Genomic DNA, 25,281 nt, shown 5'->3' with positions numbered 1-25,281 from the left:
TTTCAACTACTTGTAAATCGTGAGAAAATTGCCATTATAAACAGTTACCCGGGCAGTTGACTATGACGTTAATATCCACGTTACCCTTTGTTACCGCCTTTACTGACGTAGAAACCACATGACAGCAGTGTCGTGGACAAAAGCGGAAGTAATAGCGTCTGTAATCATAAGTCATCAGCATGACAATTTTCATAGCAGTAAACACAAAACAACACAACAAATGTAGTACAAGTTATTTATTAGAGCAGTCAGATTTGCATGTGTTACAGATCAACTTATTTTTGAGCAAACAAAAATAGTATGGAAGACTAAACCAGAAATCTGTGACCAGTGTTGGCCAAGAATTAACATAAAACTGAGCAATGCTTTAAAACTATAACACGCACGCACACTCTCTCTCTCTCTCTCTCTCTCTCTCTCTCTCACACACACACACACACACACACACACACACACACACACACACACACACACACAACAATAAATAGTCACTGTTTAGGGCTTTATCAAATCAATATTATTTAGTTATTATCTAACCAGTCATTACTGACGTATAAGGCACTAATTAGTGAATACTGCACACACTTAATCTCAACTAATCGTTTCATTTTTATTCACACACTAAAGGGCGTTTTTAAACGGCACATGGCAAGCAGCGGAATCGCAGTGCGGCTGCAGCTTTTCTCGTGTAGTGGCCCAACCCTCACTACCAAATCCTTCTTGTCGTTTATTGGCTGGAACACATTTGTCATGGTTTCTGGTAGTAGGTTTGACCACTTTGTTTTTGTTGCAGTTTGTGGAGCCTGGGCTGTCTATAGAGACTGTGTTTTTTACAGTGTGTTCAGGGGACAGGCAGCTAGCAGATAGTGAGGAGATGTTTACTGTATGAAACAAAAAATGTTTTATGGCCTAAAACAGATTAATTCACTTAGAGCACCTTTAACGCCACCTGCTATGAAGAGCCGTGTCCATGGAAGGGGCAGGATTTTGGATGCACAAGCAAGGCGTGCGGACCGATACCACGCTACCTCTGTAAAAGTCCACGTTTTGCCGCTTTAGGCACATCTCCTATTGAAAATGAACTAGACACTCGCAACTGCTGCGTACTGTGTAAAACGCCCATAACAACCTCTCTTTATCCTGGGCACTTCTCTCATGACACTACATCTCCCAGCATGCATTGAGCTTAGCGTCAAGTGTTTGGCTCAGTCTCTGTCCCTAAGGGCTCTCAAGATGTAGTTTTCTCTTTCTAGCTGAGCGTTTCTCTCAGACAGCTCCTTAATCTGTTCCCTCAGAATCTCCACTTCCTCTCGTACAGCCAACATTAGATGAGACTTTACCAGGTCCTGCAAAACACACACATTATATTACATTATATTACACACACACAAACATTATATTATATTACACACTGACACACACACACCAGTGTTAATTTCGTTGACGAAGACGATGACGAAAAATATTCGTCAACGAACCTTTTTCACGGACGAAAACTAAATAAAAACTAAATAAAATCATATATGATGACGAAGACTGTAACGAAATATAACTGACACTTTAGTCAACGAATAAAAATAAGACGAAAATGTTAGGGAGGGACGAATGGAGAAGAGATCCAATCAGAGCTACTCATTTTGTGGGACAGTTGGGAAGAAATCCAATCAGAGCGAATCTTTGAGGGTAGGTTGATCTACACAGGCAGCAGTCGGCAGAGTCATTTTGAAAACCCGCGGCAAAGTTTGTTTTCACAACAGGTTGTTTACATTATATTTAGTTGTACAGTCTTAGTTCCCAGCTTTGGCTGATTTCAGTTGACTTCGCTCGTTAGCAACACGCTAACGTTTTGCGGTGCACCCGGTCCGAAGACATGTCTCATTAACAACAAAAATGTCAGAGCTAGCGTCTAATCTGGTCACACTTCAAATATGACAAGACGACAGCCTGTAAAGACGACTCATCCAGAAATACATGCGAAGGTAAGCATACACGCTAAGGTTATTTTATCAGATAAACCACAGTGTTTTCGCTAAACTTGGTATAACATAGAAACGAAAGGAATACACATCTGAGCTGTATTGATTGTATTGGGTGTCTGAATTAATACTGAGTATAAATATTCAGTGTCCTCAAATTGAATTAAATGTGTAACGTTACTATTATAGTAAATGTTGTGGTTTTACATGACTGGACAAAGTGCGTGCGTAAGTGCGTGTGTGTGTCTCTGTCTGTGTGTCTGCGTGCGTCTGTGTGTGCATGTCATTTAGGGACAATGCATATCTTTTTCAGGGACCATGTATATTTTTAGGTAGAGCGGGCCTTATGCTTATTTTATGTGATATTTTTTTTGGTGAAAAAGCCACGGTCAGTTTTTTTGACATTAAGAATAAAATAAAATACGTGTTTTCTATAACAACCATTAAATCTGTGTCTGTATTGCATATTCAAACCTTAATACCATTCCATAACAGACTAAAAAACTTAAGACTAGACTAAAACTCTTATGATATTTCGTCGACTAAAACTAGACTAAAACTAAAAGATTTCAGATGACTAAAATAAGACTAAAACTAAATGGTGTGTTATTCAAAAGACTAAGACTAAGACTAAATCAGAATTTGCTGCTAAAATTAACACTGACACACACACACACACACACAGGGACAGAATCTGTCTCTCACCATTGCTTGTTCTATCTTGTTATCGATGGCGACCATGCTGCTGTTTGTTCCACTGCAATAAAAACAGAAAAGATGTTCTGATGTGTGTAAAATACAGTTTGTGTCACACTGAAGGAACACAAGCATCACATTGATGATTCACAGGACCTCACACATTTAAACAGAAAATACTCATGAAAACCACTGAAGTAAGAACTGCTGTCTGGGCAGTGGCCGGTCCTGATGCTATACAGTTATTAAAGATTATGAGTGTCTGTGATGTTATGCAATCGATAGGTCTTTCCTCAAATCATGTTTCTTAAACCCCAATCACACCGCACTTTGGTCCCAGAAAATGTCTGGAAAATTGGCTTCGTTCTGGGATCGTAACATTCATGGGAAGCATTCTCTAAGAACAAGAGGCTAAAACAATTCCGTAATGGGCGTGCCATAGTGAGGATGCACAACAAGATGTTATGGTTCAGCTATTTGACACAGGGATATCAACATTCACAAAAGTGAAATGTTGGCTAACTGGACTGAAGCAGAGATCAGGGAGCTCGTCACTTTCAGCACTGAAGTTGAGATCATTCACCAGCAAGACAGAACAGCGCATCACACGCTCATAATGATCTGATCATAATCTAAAAGGCTTGTGAATTTTCAAGGATTTAAGCAAATTTCAGATGCTTTTAAAAAAAACTACCAAGTGCAGGACTTTAAATATGTCAAGTGTCTTTACAGGATCTTTACGGTTTGTGTGGGAATGCACGCACAGTTTCCAGAAAGTCATTTGCAGCATAAATTAACCAAAAATTAATTGACCCCGGACACACTTTCAATGTATTTTCCTAACCCCCAATTTCCACCGACTGCGGATCATCGGTTTCCATTCAAGTCAATGTGTGTATTTCCACTGCCTGCCCTCCAAATCCGTCACAACTCCGGCCACCCGCAGCCCTCCGGCACAAATACGCAGAGCTTCTATTTTTGACGGATTCCGGACAGCTCCGCAGGGCGGAACCATGACTTTATCGCGTGATCATACCTGAATTTGCGAGATCTCGTGTTTTTTCCCCTTTTTTAAATCTTTGCAGTACAAACATTACAAACACACACAAATAAAGCCATTAATACAGAAACAACAAATAATAGACAAGAACAGAGCCAGGGGGAGTTTCAAATAAATACATTAAAGATAGAGCATAAATAAATGGTTTTAGAAGACTTCTTATTTTTTGAATTTTGGATGGATTTGATTTACTGCTCTGTCTACGCGAGATCTCGTGTTGTGATCTGGGCTGGTTTGTAAAAAAGTCATAATTCAACGGCATAATGGGCGGAGACAGAACTAGGTATCGCGCGATCATCACGTGAATTTGTGAGACCTCATGGATCCTCGTCACTTCAGCACGCAGCCGCTCTGCAACAAATACAGAACTAGTGGGTATTGGTGGACGGCGGAGTGCGGGACTGTAACGCAGCTCAGCCGATCTGCAGCCGCTCCGCAGTTGGTGGAAATCGGCATTTAATCTCTGTGTGAAAAGGACTATAGTATCAGTTACGTACAGTGATGGGCAGTAACGCGTTAGAAGTAACGCGTTACTGTAATCCGATTACTTTTTTCAAGTAACGAGTAAAGTAAGCGATTACAATTGCAAAAAGAAGTAATTAGATTACTGTTACTTCCCCGTTAGCAGACTGCGTTATTTTGTAATCTTTTCACGAAATTTTGTTTCGTGAGACTCTCTCGTGTTGTGACGCGAGTTGAGTGACAAGGACGTATAAGCGCCGCGCCGTCAGTCAGTGTATTGTTGAACGTGAGAAGACAACATGGAGTGCGGAAGAGAACAAGACTATGCAGCGGTTAATGCTTGGAAGTACCGACATTAATTTCAGTTTAACCCAGCTAAAGGTGACCAAACAACAGCGTCCGCTGTAAACTCTGCGTGGGAACAAAACTTTTATCAACAGCGAAAAATTCCACCTCAAATCTAAGCAAACACCTAGCAAGCCAGCACAGCAATGTGAAACTTACTGAAAAAATCCCTGAACCCCCAGCTGACATGACCGCTGCGGCTCCATCTCATACACGTTCACGCGAAATCTGATGTAAAACAACAGACTATATATCTGTATTTCATGGATTATACGCATTTGTGGACAAGCTGATGTGACCGCTGCGGCTCAATCTCACGTTCACGCGAAATCTGATGTAAACAACAGACTACTATATTTCATGGATTATACGCATTTGTGGACAAAAATTGTCATTTGATGAATTTTATTACCCATAGACCTTTTAAACGATGTATAGTAATGTTGATATTAATATTATAAATGTTTGTAGACAGTACTATATAGATATTGTTAGCAGGCTTAAAAAAAACAACGCCATCACGCCCACGAATTAGTGCGCGTCGAGAGGTTAAAACAGATAATGTTTCATTTGATTCAATTTCAGATGATGGAATATGCAGAAAGAATAGAATTAGGCTGAAAGGTCTTGGCCCGGTTGCATAAAGCACCTTAAGTTTTTCCCTTAAGTATGACACTTAAGGGGTAAATTCCCCTTACCTACAGTAAGAGAATAATTTAAGGGTGTTGCATACAGTATAATCCCTTAAATGGTTCTCTTAGGTAAGGGTAATCGTTAAATGTTTCACGACAGCAACCCAGGTTTATAAAATACTATTGTTGCCATGGAGATGCAATAGAAAAAGCTTAAGTTTTTTTTTGCAACACCCTTAAGTTTAAATGAAACATAAGGGTGAATTTAAGGGAAAATTACACTTAAGGTGCTTTATGCAACCGGGCCCTGTTGCATACTGTAGCATATTCAGGTCGTGCATCATGTTTTTAAAAAGTAATTAGTAAAGTAACTAGTAAAGTAACCAGGGTTTAAATTGGGCCGGGGCCGTCCGGGGCTAAGCCCCGGCACATAGGCAGAAGGTCGCGCTCTGCTCTTGCCAGTGTACTCGCTGCGCTGGTGCGTGTGCACTGACGCGAAGGGAATAATGGGTTTTCATTCATTATGGGGCATACTTACCAATGCAAGTTCAACGATTTTGCAGATTACATACAAAGTTTTTTTTGCAGATTACATACAAAGTTAATGCAAAGACGCAACCAGGCGCGTCCTTGCACGGGGCGATGAAAATGACGCGAATTTGGCGCCGCAATTGCCGCGAAAACACGCGCTTTTCCCTTTAAATGCGTCTTCGCGCAAGTTATGGAACTCAAGCGAAAAAACTCAGAACTTCAAGAACGCGCTCTCACGCAGGATCATTTGACGAGAGAGAGAGAGAGAGAGAGAGACAGAGAGAGAGAGAGGTAATAATGGTGCCCACGTCGAGAAAACTTCATAGAAGACTAGAAACGTGTAAAGGATTAAAGTTTGTATGTCACTCATCTAATTACATTATGTTAAGGATAACACTGGATATAACTATTGTATAGTTTAATAAAATAATGTATTTTGATTACACAAATCAAACCTAACTATATGATTGTTTTAGCTGCTGACCAGCATAGGGAATCTCTGTGGCTAATTTATAAGACATGTTGATGATACAGTACTGTGTGTTGTACCTTTTCTTGTTAATTTAGTCTTTTGGGGTAGCCTATCTTATGCCTAGAATTATTCAAGGAGGTTGATTCTTTTAACTTCCTTTAAAGTTTGATCAGTTGTGCATAATGACATGTGCAACAAATGGATATAAGGTGTCAAACTCATAGATTTGCATTATTTAAAATTCATTCTGGCACAGCTTTAAAGCTGAAACTTATCAAATCCTATCAGAGGTCCAGAATGTCATTGAAACACACCAGTGGCTTTGCTATCATCAGTATTAAACATGTTACCCATTGAAGTACCCCTCCCCGCAGAGCCCCCCCACATAACAAATCCCAATTTAACCCCTGAAAGTAACTAATTACTTTTGAAAATAAGTAATCAGTAAAGTAACAGGATTACTTTCTTAGGGAAGTAATCAGTAACTAATTACCATTTCCAAGTAACTTGACCAACACTGGTTACGTATACAGCACAAACTGTGCAGGACGCCTGGGAGCTGAGAAGCAATAAGAGTGGTGCTTGAACAGCAGATCTGTGTGTGTTTGTGGTGGGTTAGGGTTCCCATATCAGCAGCCATGATGGGGACCACACCACACACTTAATAGCAGAACCACAACCACACAACAAACATTGAAATCCAACACACAGATTTTTGCTAACTCACACGTTCTGCTTGCATTGTTACGTTAACGTTACCTGTGGAAGAAAAGCAGAAGGGAGAGCAGGGTGGAGTCAGAGGGGCGGAGTCTCTGTTTACGTGTCTCCCTCTGAAGAGATCTCTGATCCGTACCACTGAATGGGCCGGACCGGCAGGATGAGCTAACGGGGTCAGTTCTGGGACCAGAGCCTGCAGCGGGAGCCGTACACACGACTGGCTGCTTATCTGATGTCAAAGGGCCACAGGCGTTTCCATCAGACGTTTGCCTGGCAGACCCTCTGATTTCTGATGGACATTCGGCGGTTTTTGTGGTCTTTGTGTCATTGATGGGGCATGTTCTGACTGATTGTGGGACGGAGGATCTGGATACTGTAGCACCATCTAAACGAGGGTCTTTGCGTTTGTTTCTGGCACACGTATGTAGCAGGTGTTTGCTGCCGATTGACTCTTTGGTTTCCATGGATACAGCCAATCGACAAGCCCTCGGATAGTAATCGACCGCCCCCGACGGCCAAGATTCACGAACCCTGGTGCGCAGAGTTGGTTGAAGTGAACCAGATTCTCTCAGAGTTACATGTGATTTCATTTGCTTTTCAGGACAGAGGTGCTGTTTGGCAGGTGAAGGGGCGACTCTAGGCCGAGGGTTGAGGTTTACAGCATAAGGGGGATGGTGTGGCTCAGAATTTGTTGGAGGAGGAATGTGCCGGAGTCCGGGCTGGGTAGAGTTATGAGTTTCATCACTGGGGCGTGTACGAGACAAAGACAACGATGGAGGAAACGACACAGGACGTGACTGTTTTTGACTTTCAAAAATGGAGATCATCTTCCTTACACTAACGAACATTGTGATGAGAAGCAAAGTCACACACGCACATGAAAGGGACAGGGAAAAGACTCTGGAGGCTTATTGGTCCACAGTCAATGACATCACACAGAAACAACGCTATGTAGTTTAGTTAGATTAATATACAGTATGAGCAGAGAAAGACCAATGAACAAAAAGTGCCCAAAGCGAGACAGAGAGTCAAGTGTGAACAGAGATTTTAACCTGTCACCACATGTTCATCAATGCTTCTCATTTTTAAAGGTCATGAAGGTTGGAAAAGCTTTTGAAAAACTAGTTTGTCAAGGTACAAGTGTTAACTGTGACACAAATACCGTCAAACTTTCTCTTCTGTATGAACGCAGTAAGATGTAATGAAAGTTAAAGGGGTAACATCTTTAAATGTTTAACAGATGATACACGATTAAACATTGGCCACATTTCTCTTTATAATAAGATTTATAAAGGCACAAAAACAGATCCTAATCAGGCCGACAGATTTCTATTGGATAGTATACGTTTGAAATAAATAACCAATAAAAAGTCATACTGCTGAAAGCAGACTGCAGAAATTCACTAAATACTTTACTGACCGTGGTTTAAATGAATCAGTGAATCATGATCTACATCTGAATCAGATGAAATGAATCAGTAAGAACAGCTTATATATTCGACGGTATATAAGGCTTTAACAGTGATGTCACGATACATTCACACTACTGACGAGTACGAATGAGTAGTTAGTTACACCCCAACACTAAACCTGAGGGTCATCCTGGTGAGACCTTTGGAAATCTTCCATAATATCCATCACAAGACCTCCATCTCCTCAGAACAACAAAGCTGTAATCCATCAATCCCAGACGATCCTAGCATCATTCATTCAGAAGTACAGAGATGAACCCAATCTGAGCTCAAAGTCCACCTGTTTGCCCAGAACCATCACCTCCAAATATCTTACACATCCCTGGTGTTCATGTCCATCTCCAGATGCCTCTACGACTGAATGTGTTTGTGTATATGTGACTCACGTGATAAACACAGACACGTGTGTGTAACTGCACGCAAACACTGCGTTTCTTACACTAAACTCTTTGATTCGATTCTTGCCCACTCATCATCTCAACCAATCACGTCACAGGCTGTGATCCTCTGCCCACGCACGCAGTTCCCAACATTCCACACTTCACCCACCATCTTTCATCTCATACCACACACAAATACACAGAGATTACAATAACTTAAGAAATATCTGCTTTAAATAGCATCGAAGATTAGTGTCAGCGCGTTACAGATAGTTAGTCATATAATTTACTCTCTGTTAAGCTCCGCCCCCCCCCCCCCCCGCCTGTGATCTACCTGTGCAGTTTATTTTGGATAACATTGCCCATAATCCGTCTTGAGCAACAGAAGACAAGTTTGTGATGTATCTCAAGACAAATCAGAATTAAGTCTGAACAAAACATTTTTATGGAAATGGCAAAAGATCCAATTGTACGGTGCAGTTAGTTGTCCTAAACTACACTACTGGTCAAATGTTTAAGGTTATAGTCTTTCTCATTATAGCTTTTTTAGAATAACAGTAAACTAATCAAAACTGTGAAATAAGAGAAATGAAATGATGTGAGTAAAAACAAGAGAAAACTCTCCTTAAGTCTGTGCAGTAATGATCTCTTGTCATTTGATCTCAAAACCTCTTGAGGTTTCAGCCTGAGATGTTTTAAACATCCGTTCTTCTGACTTTTATTATAAACCAGTAAGATGTTGGCAGAATTTCATTCAGGTTCACAAAACTCATTTCAGCAAATGGCTTCAGATCAGTTTCTAAAATGATTTAGGAAAACATTTCAGTCAGGTGACTTTAAATATTTAAGCGCTTGTGTAAACACTTTTATACTCAGCAGTTAATATTGACTGAAGAATCAGATATCAGCACACACAACATGAATCTTGTCTTTGATTTCATAAAACAATAAAACAAAGACAGAACTTACGTCTCTGTGTGTGTGCGTTTCTGTGCATGTGTGTGTGTGTAATCAGACTTCTGATCTGTGACTCACAACCCACATCATTGTGATACATTACAGTTTAAACACAGAGAAATTTTACATGGGCACACAAACGCAAATCCTCTGTTCGGGTTGTTTTCTAGATCTCTGTGTGTACACTGCTGTATTCTTTATGAATAGCGCCTCTATTTCTGCAAAGCTTTACATTCAGCAAATAAACACTATAGTCAGAAACACACTTTAACACAAGTATATAAATGTTTGTTGTGTGTTACAGTGGTAGTTTGGTGTAACCAGACAAAAGGTCTTTCTGTAGCTTAAACTGGCCTGTGTGAAAAAATAGAAACACGACAAGAGTCGTCGACTCGTCTCGCCGGATGAGAACGTGTGGAGACTTTGAAAAGAGCTTCGTGTTATAAACCCGTGTACATAAAAATCAGCCAATCCGATTTCTAACGGACCAAGTTTGAAGTCAGACTGTGGATGTGTCGTCTGAGAGTAATGTGACCGTAATAAACCTCAGTACACAAGGGGGGCGATTGAGATTCCCTTAACCGTCTGTGCCATTAACCTGTAATCACGGCCGTAGACACGCTTTTAAAATGAGTGAGGTCCAGGGCGGTGTGTTAACAAATGAGATCAATGAATGGATTTTGTCTGATTTTACACTTTGGGTACATGCCTACAGATCTGTCTGTTTTAGGCGATGGACTTTGTTATATTGGTCTCCATTTATTAGATCACAATCTGTTAATACTTTACTGTTAACTAAGGGTGGATTATTTCTTTATGGTTCATGTAACAATGCTTATTATTGTAATCATTTTCATAAGCAATATGACCAAGAACTTCACAGGATACTGAACAGAACTTCAGTATGTTTTCAGCATGACTTTGTTGAATAAAATAACATAGTAGAATATAAGACAGAAAGGCTGTTTTATTTTGACAGTGTTGATAGCATTTCTTACAGACGTTATCTTGATAATCATTGTGTCTGTCCTACCGAATGTAGTATCCCTACAGCAATAAACTGCCAGTGCTGAATGATGCCCCTTATTAGATTACCTACTGTTTATGTGCTGGTTGTCTAGTGTTGCCAGATTTTGGCAAGAAAACAAATAAAAATAATCGGCCACAAAGAACAAAATAACTTCAAACTTTGTCTTTCAGAAAATGACATTGCCAAGACTGATCTGCACCAATTCATCATTTTATATATTTCTTGTTGCATTAACTTCTTAAGCACTAAACACTAAGTCTGAAGAGGATCTGGCAACACTGCGAATGCTGCATCCATGCCCTCAACTTTCCGGCAGCATCTCACAGCGGCTTAAGTCTCCGCCATTTTACACTAAACTATATAGTGAACAGTCCAAGCTAAAGGTTACAATTTATTTTTAACCCTGGAGAACCCAAGAACCCTTCACTAAGCATTAATTAACATTGGCCAAATTTGACCTGTGGGTTCTTCAGGGTTAAATATGAAACATTTACTGAGATCCACACCTCGGTGACCTTGAAGCAGCTAGCTACGACTATGCCTGTAATAGAGTTAACCAGCTGTAAACATGTGGACAACTGAAGTAACTTGCTCATCTAGATTCTCTTGGATCAACTAACATGAAAATATTTCACCTGAAAGAGGAGAAACATCTGCTGGGGTTAAAAACACTGAAGATACCTGCAGCGCGTTACACATGAAACTGACACAACCCAAAACTCTGTGTGTGTGTGTGTGTGTATCAATGAGGTATTTCCTCTGGGCCTGTGACAATAAACACTACAGTGTAAAAATTGACCATCACGACCCGATGAAACCAGGAGCAGCTTCTACTATTCTCCTAACTCTAAAAATACAACTGCACTCAACTCACACCTAAATATAAAACAGCAATAACCGGTTTATCTATGGAGTAAAGAGAGAGAGAGAAAGAGATCTCTTTCCACCCGCAGTCAGTTACAATCTCTGATTTTACCAGAGTAAAGATGGTCTTGCTAAACCGCCAAAAACAAAACCAGATGACATGAAACTTGTATTTCTAATGGACAGACCCGTCAGAATTTAAACTGCAGCATGTTGCGACATGCATTCAGCTGATGAAGGAAAGCACAAGTATGGCACATAAACGGCACATCTGTGTTAATAAGTCAATGAAAGTCTGTGTAAAGTCATTTGTGTGTTTTTTTACACATTAGAAATGTTAGCCATGTATTTCTGAAACATGTTACAAAAACTGTGAACTATGGTGTACTGAATTGTGGAGTTTAACAGTTTTTCAACATTTTTGTGTTCAGGACTATGTGGGCGGGGCTGAAACAGTGACTCGATGATGCCCTGGAGCCACCAAGCCCGACCCGGCCCCAAACACAATCGCAGGCATCCATTCAGGTTGCAGTGGTATTTGAAAGTTAAAGAGTAACTAAACCCCAAACCAACTTTTTTTAGTTAATGATCTGTAAGAATGATGCTTTATTAGTGCTGTTCATTGATTTTAGTAAGTTTTTTGACATTTGGATATAAAGTGTTTCAATACTACAATATATGGTGTAAAAACGTCTGAGTGCTGCCCTCTTGAGGTTGAACGGTGGCTACTGCAGTTGAATTTTCCTATTGGATGTTGGGTCCAAGAAATGACTCGTGACGTAAGCAGGTTCAAGCTCACCACGCCCTTGTTACGATCTCACCACACACTTAGTTCGTCCCCCCTATCTCCGTTGGGATCTGCCCACTTTTTCTGCATTTTTCAAATATTGCAGTGGGTGGAGTCAGGCTCTGACCAGGGGTTTAGTTACGCTTTAAGGGAGAATGCAGCTTTCCTGCAAGTGGGTGTGGTTTCAACACAGACAGTGGACACGCCCCCAGCGTTTGAGAGAATCCTGCTAATTTTTATTCCCAGATTCTGACTGGTGTTTTTCATTATTTAAATTTGGCTAGGGTGGTTATTAATATACACAAACACATTTTTCTGTGCTGTGACAAACTCAGAATACATATTTGATATGACTTTACATGGACTTTAAATTATTTTATTCAAACACAGGTGGACAGCATGTTATTCATTACTCTCATCTCACCTGTCATCTTCCACGAGCTGAAACGCTCGTCCCATGCCAAACATGGACTGCGCCAGGGCGAGGGCTGAGGGCGTCTGGATAGGCGTCAGTCCTGGGTTAAAGGGGCTATCCCGACCCAGGTGAGGACCGGGTGATGCTGGCTGTGATCGAGTCGTCCGGAGCTGAGAGGAGAAAAGCAGTCCAGTCATTTGAGACGCCTGTGAGACTTTAGAAGAGTGTGTGCATGTGCAGATCTAGTTTAGACGTGATAGAGCTGTAGTTCAATACTTTAAATGTTTATCTGTGGTCCCTGCTGGACTTCTAGCGTAAAGTTATTACTGATACACGTTAAGAGATGAGACACCCATAACCCACAGTGGAAATGTATTTGAAGTGTATGATGTCAAGAGTATCTCACAGTTACAGAAATGAAATGAGTGTGCGTGCACTCACCATTCCAGCGGCGTCCACGTCGAGGCGCAGCGGGGCCGGAATGTTGCGCGCACGAGTAGCGTTTGGTGACGTGACGGACCACGTGTCCCGCGGCGCATACATGTGTGTCGGTGAAGGCGGGCCACTGTGGGCAGTTTCAGTCCTGCACTGGGCGAGTAGGTGGGTGGTGCCTTGCGAGTGTACCACGTGACCTGCCTGAAGCCCCCGAATGCCCAGCGGCTTCAACACAGCTCCGCCCACCGCTCCTTCGGTACCGCCCAGCCCCACCGTCTCCAACGACTCGAGCGAATGGGCGTGTCTCATGCTGTCGATCACACGACGTAGCCCTCGTTCCTCGACCTCCCTCTCCATCACGTCTACGCACGTCCATCGGCCACGTTTGTACGGCTCACCCGGCCCCTGGTCCAAACGTACCACACGGAACCGCGAAGCCCCGCCCGCGTCCAACGAATTCTGCTTCCTGGCTGTGACGGGCGTGGTCGGCTGACTGAAGCTTTGTTGCATCTGGAGGGCGGGGATTTGACGAAGGGAGGGGCCGTTGGTCACTTTATGGGTCGGCGACGAGATTTGGCTTCCATGGGTTGGGTTTCTGATTGGGGGAACGGTAGAAGGGGGAGTTGCTCTTTGAGCTCCAGGGCTCAGGATTTCAGCAGGTCCTTTAGGGGAAAGGTTCTCGGCAGAACCCTGATTGTAGTCGGACGTCACGCTGGTTATTTGGAAACCGCTCCGTTTCTTTCCTCCACTCATCCTGGATGGAGCGCACGTGAGCCTGTTTGAGAGCTTCTATCCGTGTGACGTTACGCCTGGATGATCCAGAACAGAACTGTGTTCATTATTTCTTCAGTCTGGCAGTAGAGGCAGAGAAAACTGTGAGAGAAACACAGCAGTAAACTTTTAAAAAAAAAAAACAGATAATTTATTAACTGAATGGTTTTTAGTTACAAATGTTTTTTTTTGGCCCAATCTGGCTTTAAAACCAGAAAGTAAAACAGATCACATTTATTCCATTGTACTTGGCAGAGGGGCGCAGTGCTTCTTTCTCTCCGGCTGAATGACTGCAGACTGTATGGTAACAAGAGCAGTGTTTCTGCCCAGGGGTTGCGCAACTCTTGCGGCCGTTTCCTCTGGCAGGGCTGCAGTTTGTGTTTGCCTCTCAAGAGAAACTCTGACTGATCGCCATTTTAACATGCACTGATCTGAGTGCAGGCCTCAAGAGAGATGACAAAATAAACACTACGATTACGGTTTCATCCTGCAGCTGAAGGTCTGAGCATGTCACAGCAATATTTTGGGTGTGCAGGACAAGTTTGACAACTTTCATAACAAGACGTTCTCCTACTGTCTATGAACAGAAGCAAAGAACTTGGAGCAATCATAATGTCTAGATTTACAGTCCTCGCTCAATTCTTCAAGGGATCATATTATGAGATTTGTTTAAGATGTCAAATAAATCTTTGGTGTCCCCAGAGTACATATGTGAAGTTTTAGCTCAAAATACCCCACAGATAATTTATTATAAGATGTTAAAATTGACACTTTGTAGGAGTGAGCAGAAATGTTCTTGCCGTTTTTGGGTGTGTCCTTTAAAATGCAAATGAGCTGATGAAATGCAAACACTGATCACCATAATGGTGGTTTGTTGAAATTGAAACTCAATAGGATATATGCGCAACTTACTTCCGCATTCCTTTTAAACATAGTAGATCGCTTCCGGTTCAGTATGCTCTACGCTGACAATGGTGCTGTTTTCATACACAAAGCCTTTAGGAGCTACCAAAGACGAAAATAACCGAAGTCCAGTGGATCTGCTCCTTAACATCTTCAACCTAAGTAAAAGAAAATGTACTAACTTTTTTTACTACTTTACACCTTTTGGCATTTTCTTCTCACGTGCATTCATACATTCACTTGACCTTCGGCATATACTGTAATGTGCCATCTATTATTTTCTCTCTTTCTCTATCTCTCTCTTTCTGCATTAAATGGCAGTGCCGTAGTTGGAATCAACCTACATCACAAAACAGGCGAAATCTGAATGACCTAATTTTTCACATGCTTTCAGAAAATGGTTTACCAAAACTTAGTAGTGGGTTGATCTTTTTCACATTTTCTAGGTTGAAAGAAGCACTGGGGACCCAATTATAGCACTTAAACATGGAAAAAGACAGATTTTCATTCTATGGCCCCTTTAAAGGGACTCTACTTTTTCTGAAAAAAGGCTCATTTTCCAGCTCCCCTAGAGTTAAACATTAGATTTCTACCGTTTCGGAATCCATTCAGCTGATCTCCTGGTCTGGCAGTACCACTCTTAGCATAATCCATTGAATCTGATTAGACCATTAGCATTGTGCTCAAAAATGACCTAAAAGTTTCAATATTTTTCCTATTTAAAACTTAACTCTTCTGCAGTTACATCGTGTACTAAGACCGACTGAAAATGAAAAGTTGAGATTTTCTAGGTCGATATGACTAGGAACTACACTCTTATGCTGCCTTCACGTGCTATGGGAAAGATGATATTTTCCATTTGTGAACTGGTATGTACCAGCGTGTTGTGTTCAAGTGCATTTTCCATTTGTAAACTAGAATTTACCAGTTTGCTGCGTTCAAGTGCATTTTCCATTTGTGAATTTACCATTGCTTTTGTTGTCATTCAACCATTCGCAACGTTGCTGCTGCTGTCCGCCATTTTGAAAAGGTCAAAGGTAATCTCATCTCGGCAACTCGGGCATCAAAATATTTTACGAGTTGCCCAGTGGAAAATACCACATGAGGGGTGTTCATGTGCATTTTCCAAGTGGGATTTTGGTATTTACCATAATTACGATAGCATGTGAAGGCAGCAATATTCCGCGGTAATAATCAAGGATTTTGCTGCCGTAACATGGCTGCAGGAGGCGCAATGATATTATGCAGCGCCGGAAAATAGCCCCCTTGATAACTTTCAATAGCAGTGGACTATTTCAGGGCACTGCGTATATCAAGTCCTTAATTATTACTCTAGATGTTGTTTCGATCCAGTTATCGGTAAGAAAAGTCTGCCAATCATAAACTAATATAATGCCAAGACTAAGCAAGCAACTTTATGAGTAAAACCTCAAGACTGAAGTGCAGTGTTTACATTACTGACTTCATATTTGATTCAAATTAACACTGCTGACTACACTTCTGTGTAAAAACTCTCCGCTTTTCACAGTAAAATTGAATTAAAATCTCAAGGTTACAGTACTGGCTGCATAACTAAAGTGGATCAGACTTTCAATCTAAAGTTGCAAGACCGCAAGACTTCTAACAAACTTTAAACCAAACTTAAATGTGCTGAAACGTGAGTAAAAACACTTTAAACGTCTGTGAATAGAAATGCATCAAGCACAGAAGACTGTGTGTGTGTATCAGGTTTGGTTTCATTGGGTCCGTGCAGAAACCCACCCGAACAGCGTGTCGTCGTGTCCAGCATCACGATTTTCACGCCGCGATGACGTCACAGCAGCGCAGCGGACGTGCGTCTCTATGTCCCTTTAAGCAAAGACCCGCAAAAGTGCGTGCAGAAACAGAGGCGTTGCGCAACACCGTGAACCCGCTGACGTTAACGCCCGCATCGCATCAATCAAAGCTCCACGGGTCCGGATTGAAATATGAAACGGGTCCAAAATCGAGTCTGACATCCAATGAAAAGTCAAGCTGAATTGTTCACAGATTTAGTGAACTTTAACACAAAAACAACAATTCACGTCACGATTGCGTTCACAGTTACAAACGCTGGAGAAGGCGAGAACAGTCCTGAAATATGAATTCAGAAAATGAAGGACTTTGATTTATATCATCCACACCGAGCCATGGGGTTATTCTCCATCGAGTCCAGCACGCGCAACTCTCACCACCCTCTCAATAAATCTCTGCGGTGTTGAAACATCGGTCCGGTTCATCCCTCGAATGCCACAGGTTCGGTTCTCTTCTGCTGTTTGCCAATGGATTTCTTTTAAATCGACATTCACGAATTTCAAAGTTTAAAGCTTATTTCTCCTTCAACCAAACTGTTGACAACTTTCCATCACCCGGAAGTTCCGCCTCCGCTCTGCCATTCCTACTATGGTCAATGAAGCACTCATGAATATTAATGAGGACGCGTGACTGGACCGTATTATCGTTCTTAAGAGGCGGAAAAGACCATATCCGAAACTTGAACATTAAGGAAATAATACAGAATTAAACCATTTAAAAACTGTTCATAACATTCATGCACTGCTGGCAATACAAATGAAAACACAGAAATATCAAGTGTTTTGGGGTTTTAAATCTTAAGTTGGATCAGTCTGCCTCCTATCGACCATTTAAAGTGTTTTCAGCGCAACTTCATGTCAAAGAAAAATCTCATCTTAAAAATATTTAAATGACTAAGCAGGTGGTGTATATTAGTTAGCATTACTCACTAATAAACAAATATTACAAGTCAACAATTATAAACCAATCATCAGTTTATTTTCCTATTATGATGCACCCTCAAACACTTCACATCTCTGGATATAAATGTATATATTCAGTTTGGTGGTTTATTAAAATAGATTTTTAATGTGTTTAAGCATCAAACATTGGATCAATCCTATAACAGCAGATAATCATTTACTGCTACAGAACAACTGTAAGAGCCCAATGTAATAAAAACAAACATTATCAGACAATTTGAACACTTTCTCCAGAAAGAAAGAAAGAAAAAGAGAGAGAGAGAGAGAGAGAGAGAGAGACAAATGATAATTGTGCTCCTGAAACAAACTGTGAAATTAACTCTGATAAGAAGCTTACTGCGGTAAAGTTAGTTTAGTGTATTAAACTACTACAGTAATGTAACTTCAGATCCTCAAGTGTGTGAGGAGACAATTATTCATTAAACACTTAAAGATTTCTCAATATTTTACATTGTACCAAGCATTGAGAAACCGTAAACAAATGCACACAAGCTACAACACACACACACACACACCCACACACACACCCCCACACACACACACACACACACGTGTGTTCAGATGAATTTGAGATGTTTGTCTTCAGGAATGCCGTAGTGTTTCTTATTTTCCTCAAACAGCTGCGTCAGACCCTAAAAACAAACGAATACTCAATACTCATTTTAATATTTAAATACACTTTCAGTCATAATTCATATGATCATTAAATGATAACGCCGCTTTATTCACCTCCATATAGCGAGAGTGAAGAGTGTCAATGTCATCTTTACTGGGACAGGAGCTCTGATCTACTCGGATGGGACGTCCAACTACAAGAGAGGGAAAGAACGTGAGGATGATAGAGAGAGAGAGAAAGAGAGAAATAAAGATGAGAGAAGGAGAGACAGAAATGAGGATAAGAGAGAGATAATGATGAAAGAGGTGTTAAGTAAAAACACAATTTTTGCAATGATGTTTTGCTAAAGATTAAACACAAAGGAACAGAGAGGACTTGCAAGAGAGGGTTGCAAAATTCTGGGAATTTTCAAGGTTGGAAACTTTCCATGGGAATTAATGGAAATTAACTTAATAAAAATTAAAAAATTCCACCATATTTTGTTTAAAACAACAAGATTTAATGCAATTTCAGTTGATTTTCTACACTGTACATTCCTCAGTCACATACACACAGCACACTGAAGGGCCATTGAGGACACAACCCCTGCATATACTTGCACACAAAATAATGTCAAAATGTCCATCTATGTATTCACGTAAATTACACACATTTACAACTTTCTTGAGCTTTGTGCAACAACATCATACCATTGTAAAGACAAATACACTGTCTGACACTTTAGATGAGATCATTAAAAAAAGTAGACCAAACAAAATGTTTATTCAAGTCTATAAAAACTTCCAAATAATTCCCATAAATTCCGGTATATTCCTATAAGGTTTCCAATTTGGAATACTTCCAGAATTCACTAGATTAAGTTCCTATGGAAAGTTTCCAGAAATTTACTTTGCAACTTCTGTCAGAAGTGTTTATCACTGAACATCCAGAACAACATTAGTAATTCTTCATTGAGCTCCACATCTGAAGACTTAAAATCTTCTTAACTTCTCATTTTTTAGGCACATGGGTGGCAAATCCACAAAACCAACATGCAATATTTCTACAGTAGCTGTAAAATGCGTGTGATGTTAAATCCACCAATGTTGTATGTGTGTGAACTCTGTTCATAAAGCAGAAGTGATTTAAATGATTTAAACATTTTGTATAGGTGCGAGTGCGTACCGACGGTGTGTATGGGTTTCCTGTATGGAAGAAGACCAAAGCTGTACTGAAAAACACCTCTGGCATGAAAGAGAGGCAAAGCCACGCCCATGATCTTCTGGAGGCGGTCCTGCACACGACGCAGGGTGGAGCCAGCGGGGTTCTCCATCTGATCAAAGAGCTCGTTCTCTCCAAACGAGAACACGGGAACCAACCACGCTCTAAACACACACACACAAGAAAATCAGGTTTTGGTTCTTTCTGTGGTTTCTGACATCACCGGTGAATCGAGTTGAGATTTGCAGAGAAATAGCAAGAAGACAAATCTTCTTCTAAGAGATCTGTTTGAAGGAAACCTTTTACTTTTCTTTCATATCAACCATGAAACCAAACAGCTCATGCAGAAGCTCGTACCCGTGTTTGAGAGCCAGTTTAATGAAGCCTTTCCTCTGGAGCAGCTGGAGGGTCAGGGCTCCCGGTCGTGCGTCCAGCGATTCCGGAGCGCCACCCACTGCCACCACGGCCACATGACCCCCGCCTGGTCGACTCAACAGGTAACTGGCACTGGTTTTCTCACTGGAGACCAAACCTGAAGGTCAAAGTAAAACACAAATGCACACAATATTCATAAAGTAAATGGACTGTATTTATATAGCGCTTTTAACAGACCTAAGGCCATCCAAAGCGCTTTACAATTTGCCTCACATTCACTCATTCATACACCGACGGCGGTGTCAGCCATGCAAGGGGCCATCCAGCTCGTCAGGAGCAGCTGGGGTTAGGTGTCTTGCTCAAGGACTCCTCGACACTTGGTCAGGTGGAGCCCGAGATTGAACCACCAACCTTCCGGTTTGTAGATAACCTACATCAGGGGTGTCAAACTCATTTTAGGCTGAGGGCCGGATGGTAAATAACGCCATGAAGTGAGGGCCGGATAATTTTTTTAAACCTTAGTGTGCTGATAATTGTGTTAAAATTAACTAAACAAACCAATTAATTAATTTGTTTAGCAGGAAAACCAGAGAAACACACAGCTCTGTGAAAACTACATTTCATAAGGTCACACTCATACTGTATATTATACACAGAAATTTACATCTGTACAAAACCCACTGGCCTTATTGGTTGAAAAGCCTTAATGCCAAAAATTATTTATAAATCATTCACTTTTCTTTGGAATATATTTGTAATGAGAACAGTCATTTAGAAAATGCTAGATGGGGCAGTGGCCCAAACCAAAAATGGCACTATGGGTGGTGGTACTATTATTATGGTTTTAATAAAGTATTATAAATATTATGTGTTTTATTACTAGCATCAACTTAGACAAGTGATTATAATGGGAAATATAATAAGAATTAAAGTGTGACAATCTGCTAAATATTCAATATGATTTACCTGCTGGCATGATGGAGCTTTGAATTCATGTTTGCAATGTTGAACTGCTGCTAAAAGCCTCTCTTTCCCTTCTCTGTCGTTATTTTGTGAAGGCATTGGTGTTTTTTGTATTTTTTTTCTACAAAGTGTGCCAACAACAGCAAATTTAGTGTTTATATTAACTTAGATCTGATCGGGAACATTAAATCGATTAGACAAGCATTGTAACGTTAATAAGAATGTGGATATTTTGTTGTTGTTTGCTTGCTAAGTTGTTAGCACTTTTAGAACACTGACAGCAAATCATTAGCGGAAGAAATACATAAACATACTTACAAATTACTAATTCTGCGGTTTAACAACTGATTTAATGTAATAAATCTACCTGTTAATGCAATGAACTTCGGAAACTGTCGTCTTCGCTCTCCAGGCAGAGAGTGGACACAGAGATGCTGCGGAGCGGGCGGGAAAACACAAAGTGGATTACCAGAATTGGTGGATCTTTAGCGGAGCAGTAACAATAAAACGGCAAGATTTTTGGGCACCGTGTTTACTCTATGTTCCGCGTTTTGCTGCTTTCCGCAAGTCTCTCATATTAAAAACGAACTAGACAGAAGGGTTTTTAAAATATGTATTTAATATTTAATAAAACTATAAACCATCATGCGGGCCGGATTGGACACCTTTGCGGGCCATATCCGGCCCGCGGGCCGCATGTTTGACACCCCTGACCTACATGAACCACTGAGCCACTACTACTGCCCCTGTTAGCACTGAATAAAGGATTGTGTGTGTGTGAGGAAACATTTCTTCACTTCTGTGACACACAAGAGACATTATTTCATTGAGAATCATATTACATGATCTAAAGACTTACAAACTCTTGCCTAATCTACTTATGCCATCACTATCAGCCTAATACTCAAGCAGAGTCTTTATTTGGCATAAAATTTCCACAGAAGTCTGTGTTGGGTTACAGCCTTACGTTACTGAACTGTATAGTGCGTTAAAGTCGAAAAACTAGTTTGTTTTGGAATATTGTGGTATGACTTCTCTGTCAGCTTTATTATTTTTAAAAAATTAATGTGCCCTCATAACCTTTAATCAAAAACGCAAATCTCCTCCATTCCTGGAAATGATCTCTCTTTACTTCCGGTCATATGGTACGGCAGGTGGGCGGGGGACTTCATTCAGTCAAACAAATATTGAAATAAATCTCTTCGTTTTACTGATAAATGCATCTCTGCTCAGTCACGAGTGTGTGATTGTGTGCATTACCTACTTGGTTCTAGTTCAGACATTTCTACATGACGTCCGATTACACAACTAGAATAAACACAAAGGGCAAACACGGCGACACATCTCACAGCATTGCTGCAAACTTTTCAAACAACGTTTGTTTCTGGGAAGTTGTAGCAAGAAGTTTGTTGCCACAGAATTAAGAGTGTCTTCATGTTTTCTGTCTCTTCATGTCATCAGACCGAGTCAAAATCTTACTTGACTTATAACAGTTATTACAGCAGATTTGGAAATCTACACTGATTTTGTTGAAGCAAAGTAAAGTATTTATATCTACACGGCGAGGACGTTTCACCTCCACTCATGATGTAATCTCTGAAGAACGGAACTCTGAACCAGAAGGGAAGCATCAGTAGATAAGGTGTGAGGCCTGGGAACATCCGCGAGAATCCAGACGCTTCCGTGCAGAAATTCCCAAACCCACCTGCAACCAGCACACCGTGAGGATGAAAGCCAAACAGATAATTGTGACGAGGATCCAAATCCACTGTTTTTATCAGCTAGAGAGAAAGAGAGAGAAAAACACTAAATAAACCCTAAAGCATCTGTAAAGAAGACATAAAGAAAATCTGACTTGATGTTTAAGTTTTATAATTGGGTCCCCAGTGCATACATTACCCATGTGGTAAACCCAATGTGGAAAAATGTGGTCATTAAAATTTGTCTCCCCTTGTGATGTCAGAAGGGGATCTTATTATAATAATACCACCCCTATAATCTGCACTATCCAACCACGGTAATGCCATTTAGTGCAGAGAGAGAGAGAAAGAGAAAAAAAATAATTGACAACACAACTGAGTTTCAACTTCAAAAAACACCATTATGGTGATCAATGTTTGCTTCACATACGTACTCTGGGGACCATCTTAAAAAACTCTTGTGAAATGTCCCCTTTAAGGGTTAATTAACTGAAGAAATGCTGAAAGCCTCACTGTGATGGGGAAATAATCTTTGAAATACGTCCATACGCTCCAACTTCTGACCCACTGTGACCTCCGACCTCCACATAGGGGCGTGTCCCTGTCCAGGTAGAGCCAACCAGCATACACCACTCCCACAATCCACCAATCACTAAGGCACAAGAGTACAAACGCAGCCAGGCAGACCTGAGCTAGAGAGAGAGAGAGAGAGAGATGTTTAAGATATTTTCTTTTATTTACATGTCTGTATAATTAATATATTTTTAGAATCAATTGTAATTATCTGCATTGTTGTATTTATGTTGATTTTGTTATAGGTGTCTATTCTTTGTATGTATTTATTGAAAATGCTTTGGCAATACTATAACCTAAATGTCATGCCAATAAAGCTACTTGAACTTGAACTTGAGAGAGAGAGAGACACACCATCAGAAATAATCCACAGCCCTGATCTTGTACAGTACTTTTATTTTACCTCTCATCTGCCTCCATAAATGTACATTTGTATACTTCCAATGTTTATATTTCAAAGTCTACTTTATATTGTAAATATCCTCTGATTCTATTTTATTTTGCAGTAGTACTTCATCCATCACCCAGCACCTTAGCTTAATTGCACCTTAATGTTTGTTAATATTGTGTTATTGTATGTTTCTTGTTTTATGTTTAATGCTTTGGCAATATTGTAAGTGACACAATCATGCCAATAAAGTTCTTTAAATTGAAATTGAAATTGAAATTGAGAGAGAGAGAGAGAGAGAGAGAGAGAGAGAGAGAGAGAGAGAGAGAGAGAGAGAGAGAGAGAGAGAGAGAGAGAGAGAGAGAGAGAGAGAGAGAGAGAGAGAGAGAGAGAGAGAGAGAGAGAGAGAGAGAGAGAGAGAGAGAGAGAGAGAGAGAGAGAGAGAGAGAGAGAGAGAGAGAGAGAGACTGAACTTTAGAGTTGTATTGATGTAGTTTAACCTCAGTGATAAACACACTGTTAGTAAATCTGCTGCTAGTTTAAAGGGTTCATCTGTGAGCTGTGTTGCACAATAAACCCAGGCCGGTGATGGACGGGACACTGATGTGAACGTCTCCATTTATCCTCTTATAGGTTAATGACCAGCGGACTGCATTTAAATCACTTCTTCATTACATTTCTTCATTTGGAAGATGCTTTTGTTCAAAGTGTCACTGAGCTACAGGACTACAAATATATTTAATAGAAGAATCCTACAGTTGTTGACACTAAAAGTTTATATTAGATTAGACACTAATATTTCTACAAATATCTTCCCTTTTAATATTCACTTATTTACCGCACAGTAAGCATTGATAGACACATTTAAACAAAACATAAGAGTATTTAAAAAGAGAAACACTTTGACGAGCTCAACAGCAGATTGTCATTTTGACAGAATTTGTTTAAAAGTAAATGATTGAAAGGGATAGTTCACCCAAAAATGAAAAATCTGACTGAGGAAGATAATTTGAGTAATGTTTGTAACTAAACCAATCATGAACCCCATTAGGAAAAAAAATACTACAGAAGTGAATGGGGCTCATGGAAAGATCGTTACAAACAATCCTAAAAATATCTTCATACGTGTTCATCAAAACAAAGAAATGTATGCAGGTTTGTAACAACATGAGAGTGAATAAATGATGACAGATTTCGGGTGAATTGTCCCTTTAAAAGAAGCACAGCGATGATGGTGGCAGGATTGTTATTGACTGTATAAATGAAACTCACCCAAAGCCAAGAAGCTGAAGACCCATTGAACAACTGCAGCTGTCTGCAGACGCCTGCGCAGAGGAACATGAAGAGGAGCAAACTCTATCTTCATCTCTGCACGCGCACATACACGCACATACACACACAAACGCACGCACGCACGCACGCACACACTCTTTCACATTAACGCGCTTTCACTCCCTTTAAAACTGTTACAGTTTCTTGTCTTGCAAGAATCCAAAACTTCAATTCTCAAAAGTGTCAAAAACGTCTCTGAAAAGTTGTCATTTGTTTATGTTTCTGTCATTTGTCCTGCACTAATGTCGATGTGACTGTGAGTGAGTTTAATCTTTGATAAAGTCTCGTTTTAAACTCCTTTCGCCGCGTGTCTCTCCGCGAACTCACCATTCACAAATAGTCGGTGACGTCACTGGCCCAGCCCGACCCTCCATCTCTTAGCCAATCAAATGGCTCATGTGACACACGGCTCTGCGCGTGCGCGTTTTTCCGAG

General features: G+C 40.6%; 2 protein-coding genes across 4 annotated transcripts; both read right to left on the bottom strand.

The window, feature by feature from the left end:
• Positions 1-221: 221 nt before the first annotated feature.
• Positions 222-17,322, bottom strand: LOC135765039 (TSC22 domain family protein 4). 2 transcript variants are annotated; one of them, XM_065275726.2, is made up of 5 exons: positions 16,667-17,322; positions 13,238-14,104; positions 12,806-12,966; positions 2,682-2,733; positions 222-1,346 (listed from the first exon to the last, which is right to left on the bottom strand). In XM_065275726.2, exons 2-5 carry the CDS (start codon positions 13,982-13,984, stop codon positions 1,206-1,208), a joined length of 1,101 nt encoding a protein of 366 aa, XP_065131798.1. In that variant the 5' UTR covers positions 13,985-14,104; positions 16,667-17,322; the 3' UTR covers positions 222-1,205. The 2 variants fall into 2 exon arrangements, with proteins under 2 accessions (XP_065131798.1, XP_065131799.1); XM_065275727.2 differs by lacking the exons at positions 12,806-12,966; positions 13,238-14,104; positions 16,667-17,322 and adding an exon at positions 6,934-9,760.
• Positions 17,323-17,717: 395 nt separating this feature from the next.
• On the bottom strand, positions 17,718-25,243 carry mogat3a (monoacylglycerol O-acyltransferase 3a). 2 transcript variants are annotated; one of them, XM_073812959.1, is made up of 8 exons: positions 24,788-25,243; positions 23,068-23,246; positions 22,431-22,635; positions 19,874-20,048; positions 19,481-19,680; positions 18,430-18,509; positions 18,246-18,332; positions 17,718-18,215 (listed from the first exon to the last, which is right to left on the bottom strand). In XM_073812959.1, the coding sequence occupies exons 1-7, from the start codon at positions 24,879-24,881 to the stop codon at positions 18,258-18,260; spliced, it is 1,008 nt and encodes a 335-aa protein (XP_073669060.1). In that variant the 5' UTR covers positions 24,882-25,243; the 3' UTR covers positions 17,718-18,215; positions 18,246-18,257. The 2 variants fall into 2 exon arrangements, with proteins under 2 accessions (XP_073669060.1, XP_073669061.1); XM_073812960.1 differs by having other exon boundaries at positions 17,718-18,209; positions 18,252-18,332.
• Between the last annotated feature and the right edge of the window lie 38 nt (positions 25,244-25,281).

Source organism: Paramisgurnus dabryanus, chromosome 21, assembly GCF_030506205.2.
Source record: "Paramisgurnus dabryanus chromosome 21, PD_genome_1.1, whole genome shotgun sequence".
NCBI lineage: Eukaryota > Metazoa > Chordata > Actinopteri > Cypriniformes > Cobitidae > Paramisgurnus > Paramisgurnus dabryanus.
Note: the sequence above shows the minus strand (reverse complement) of the source record. Positions and strands in the feature narration are given on the sequence as shown.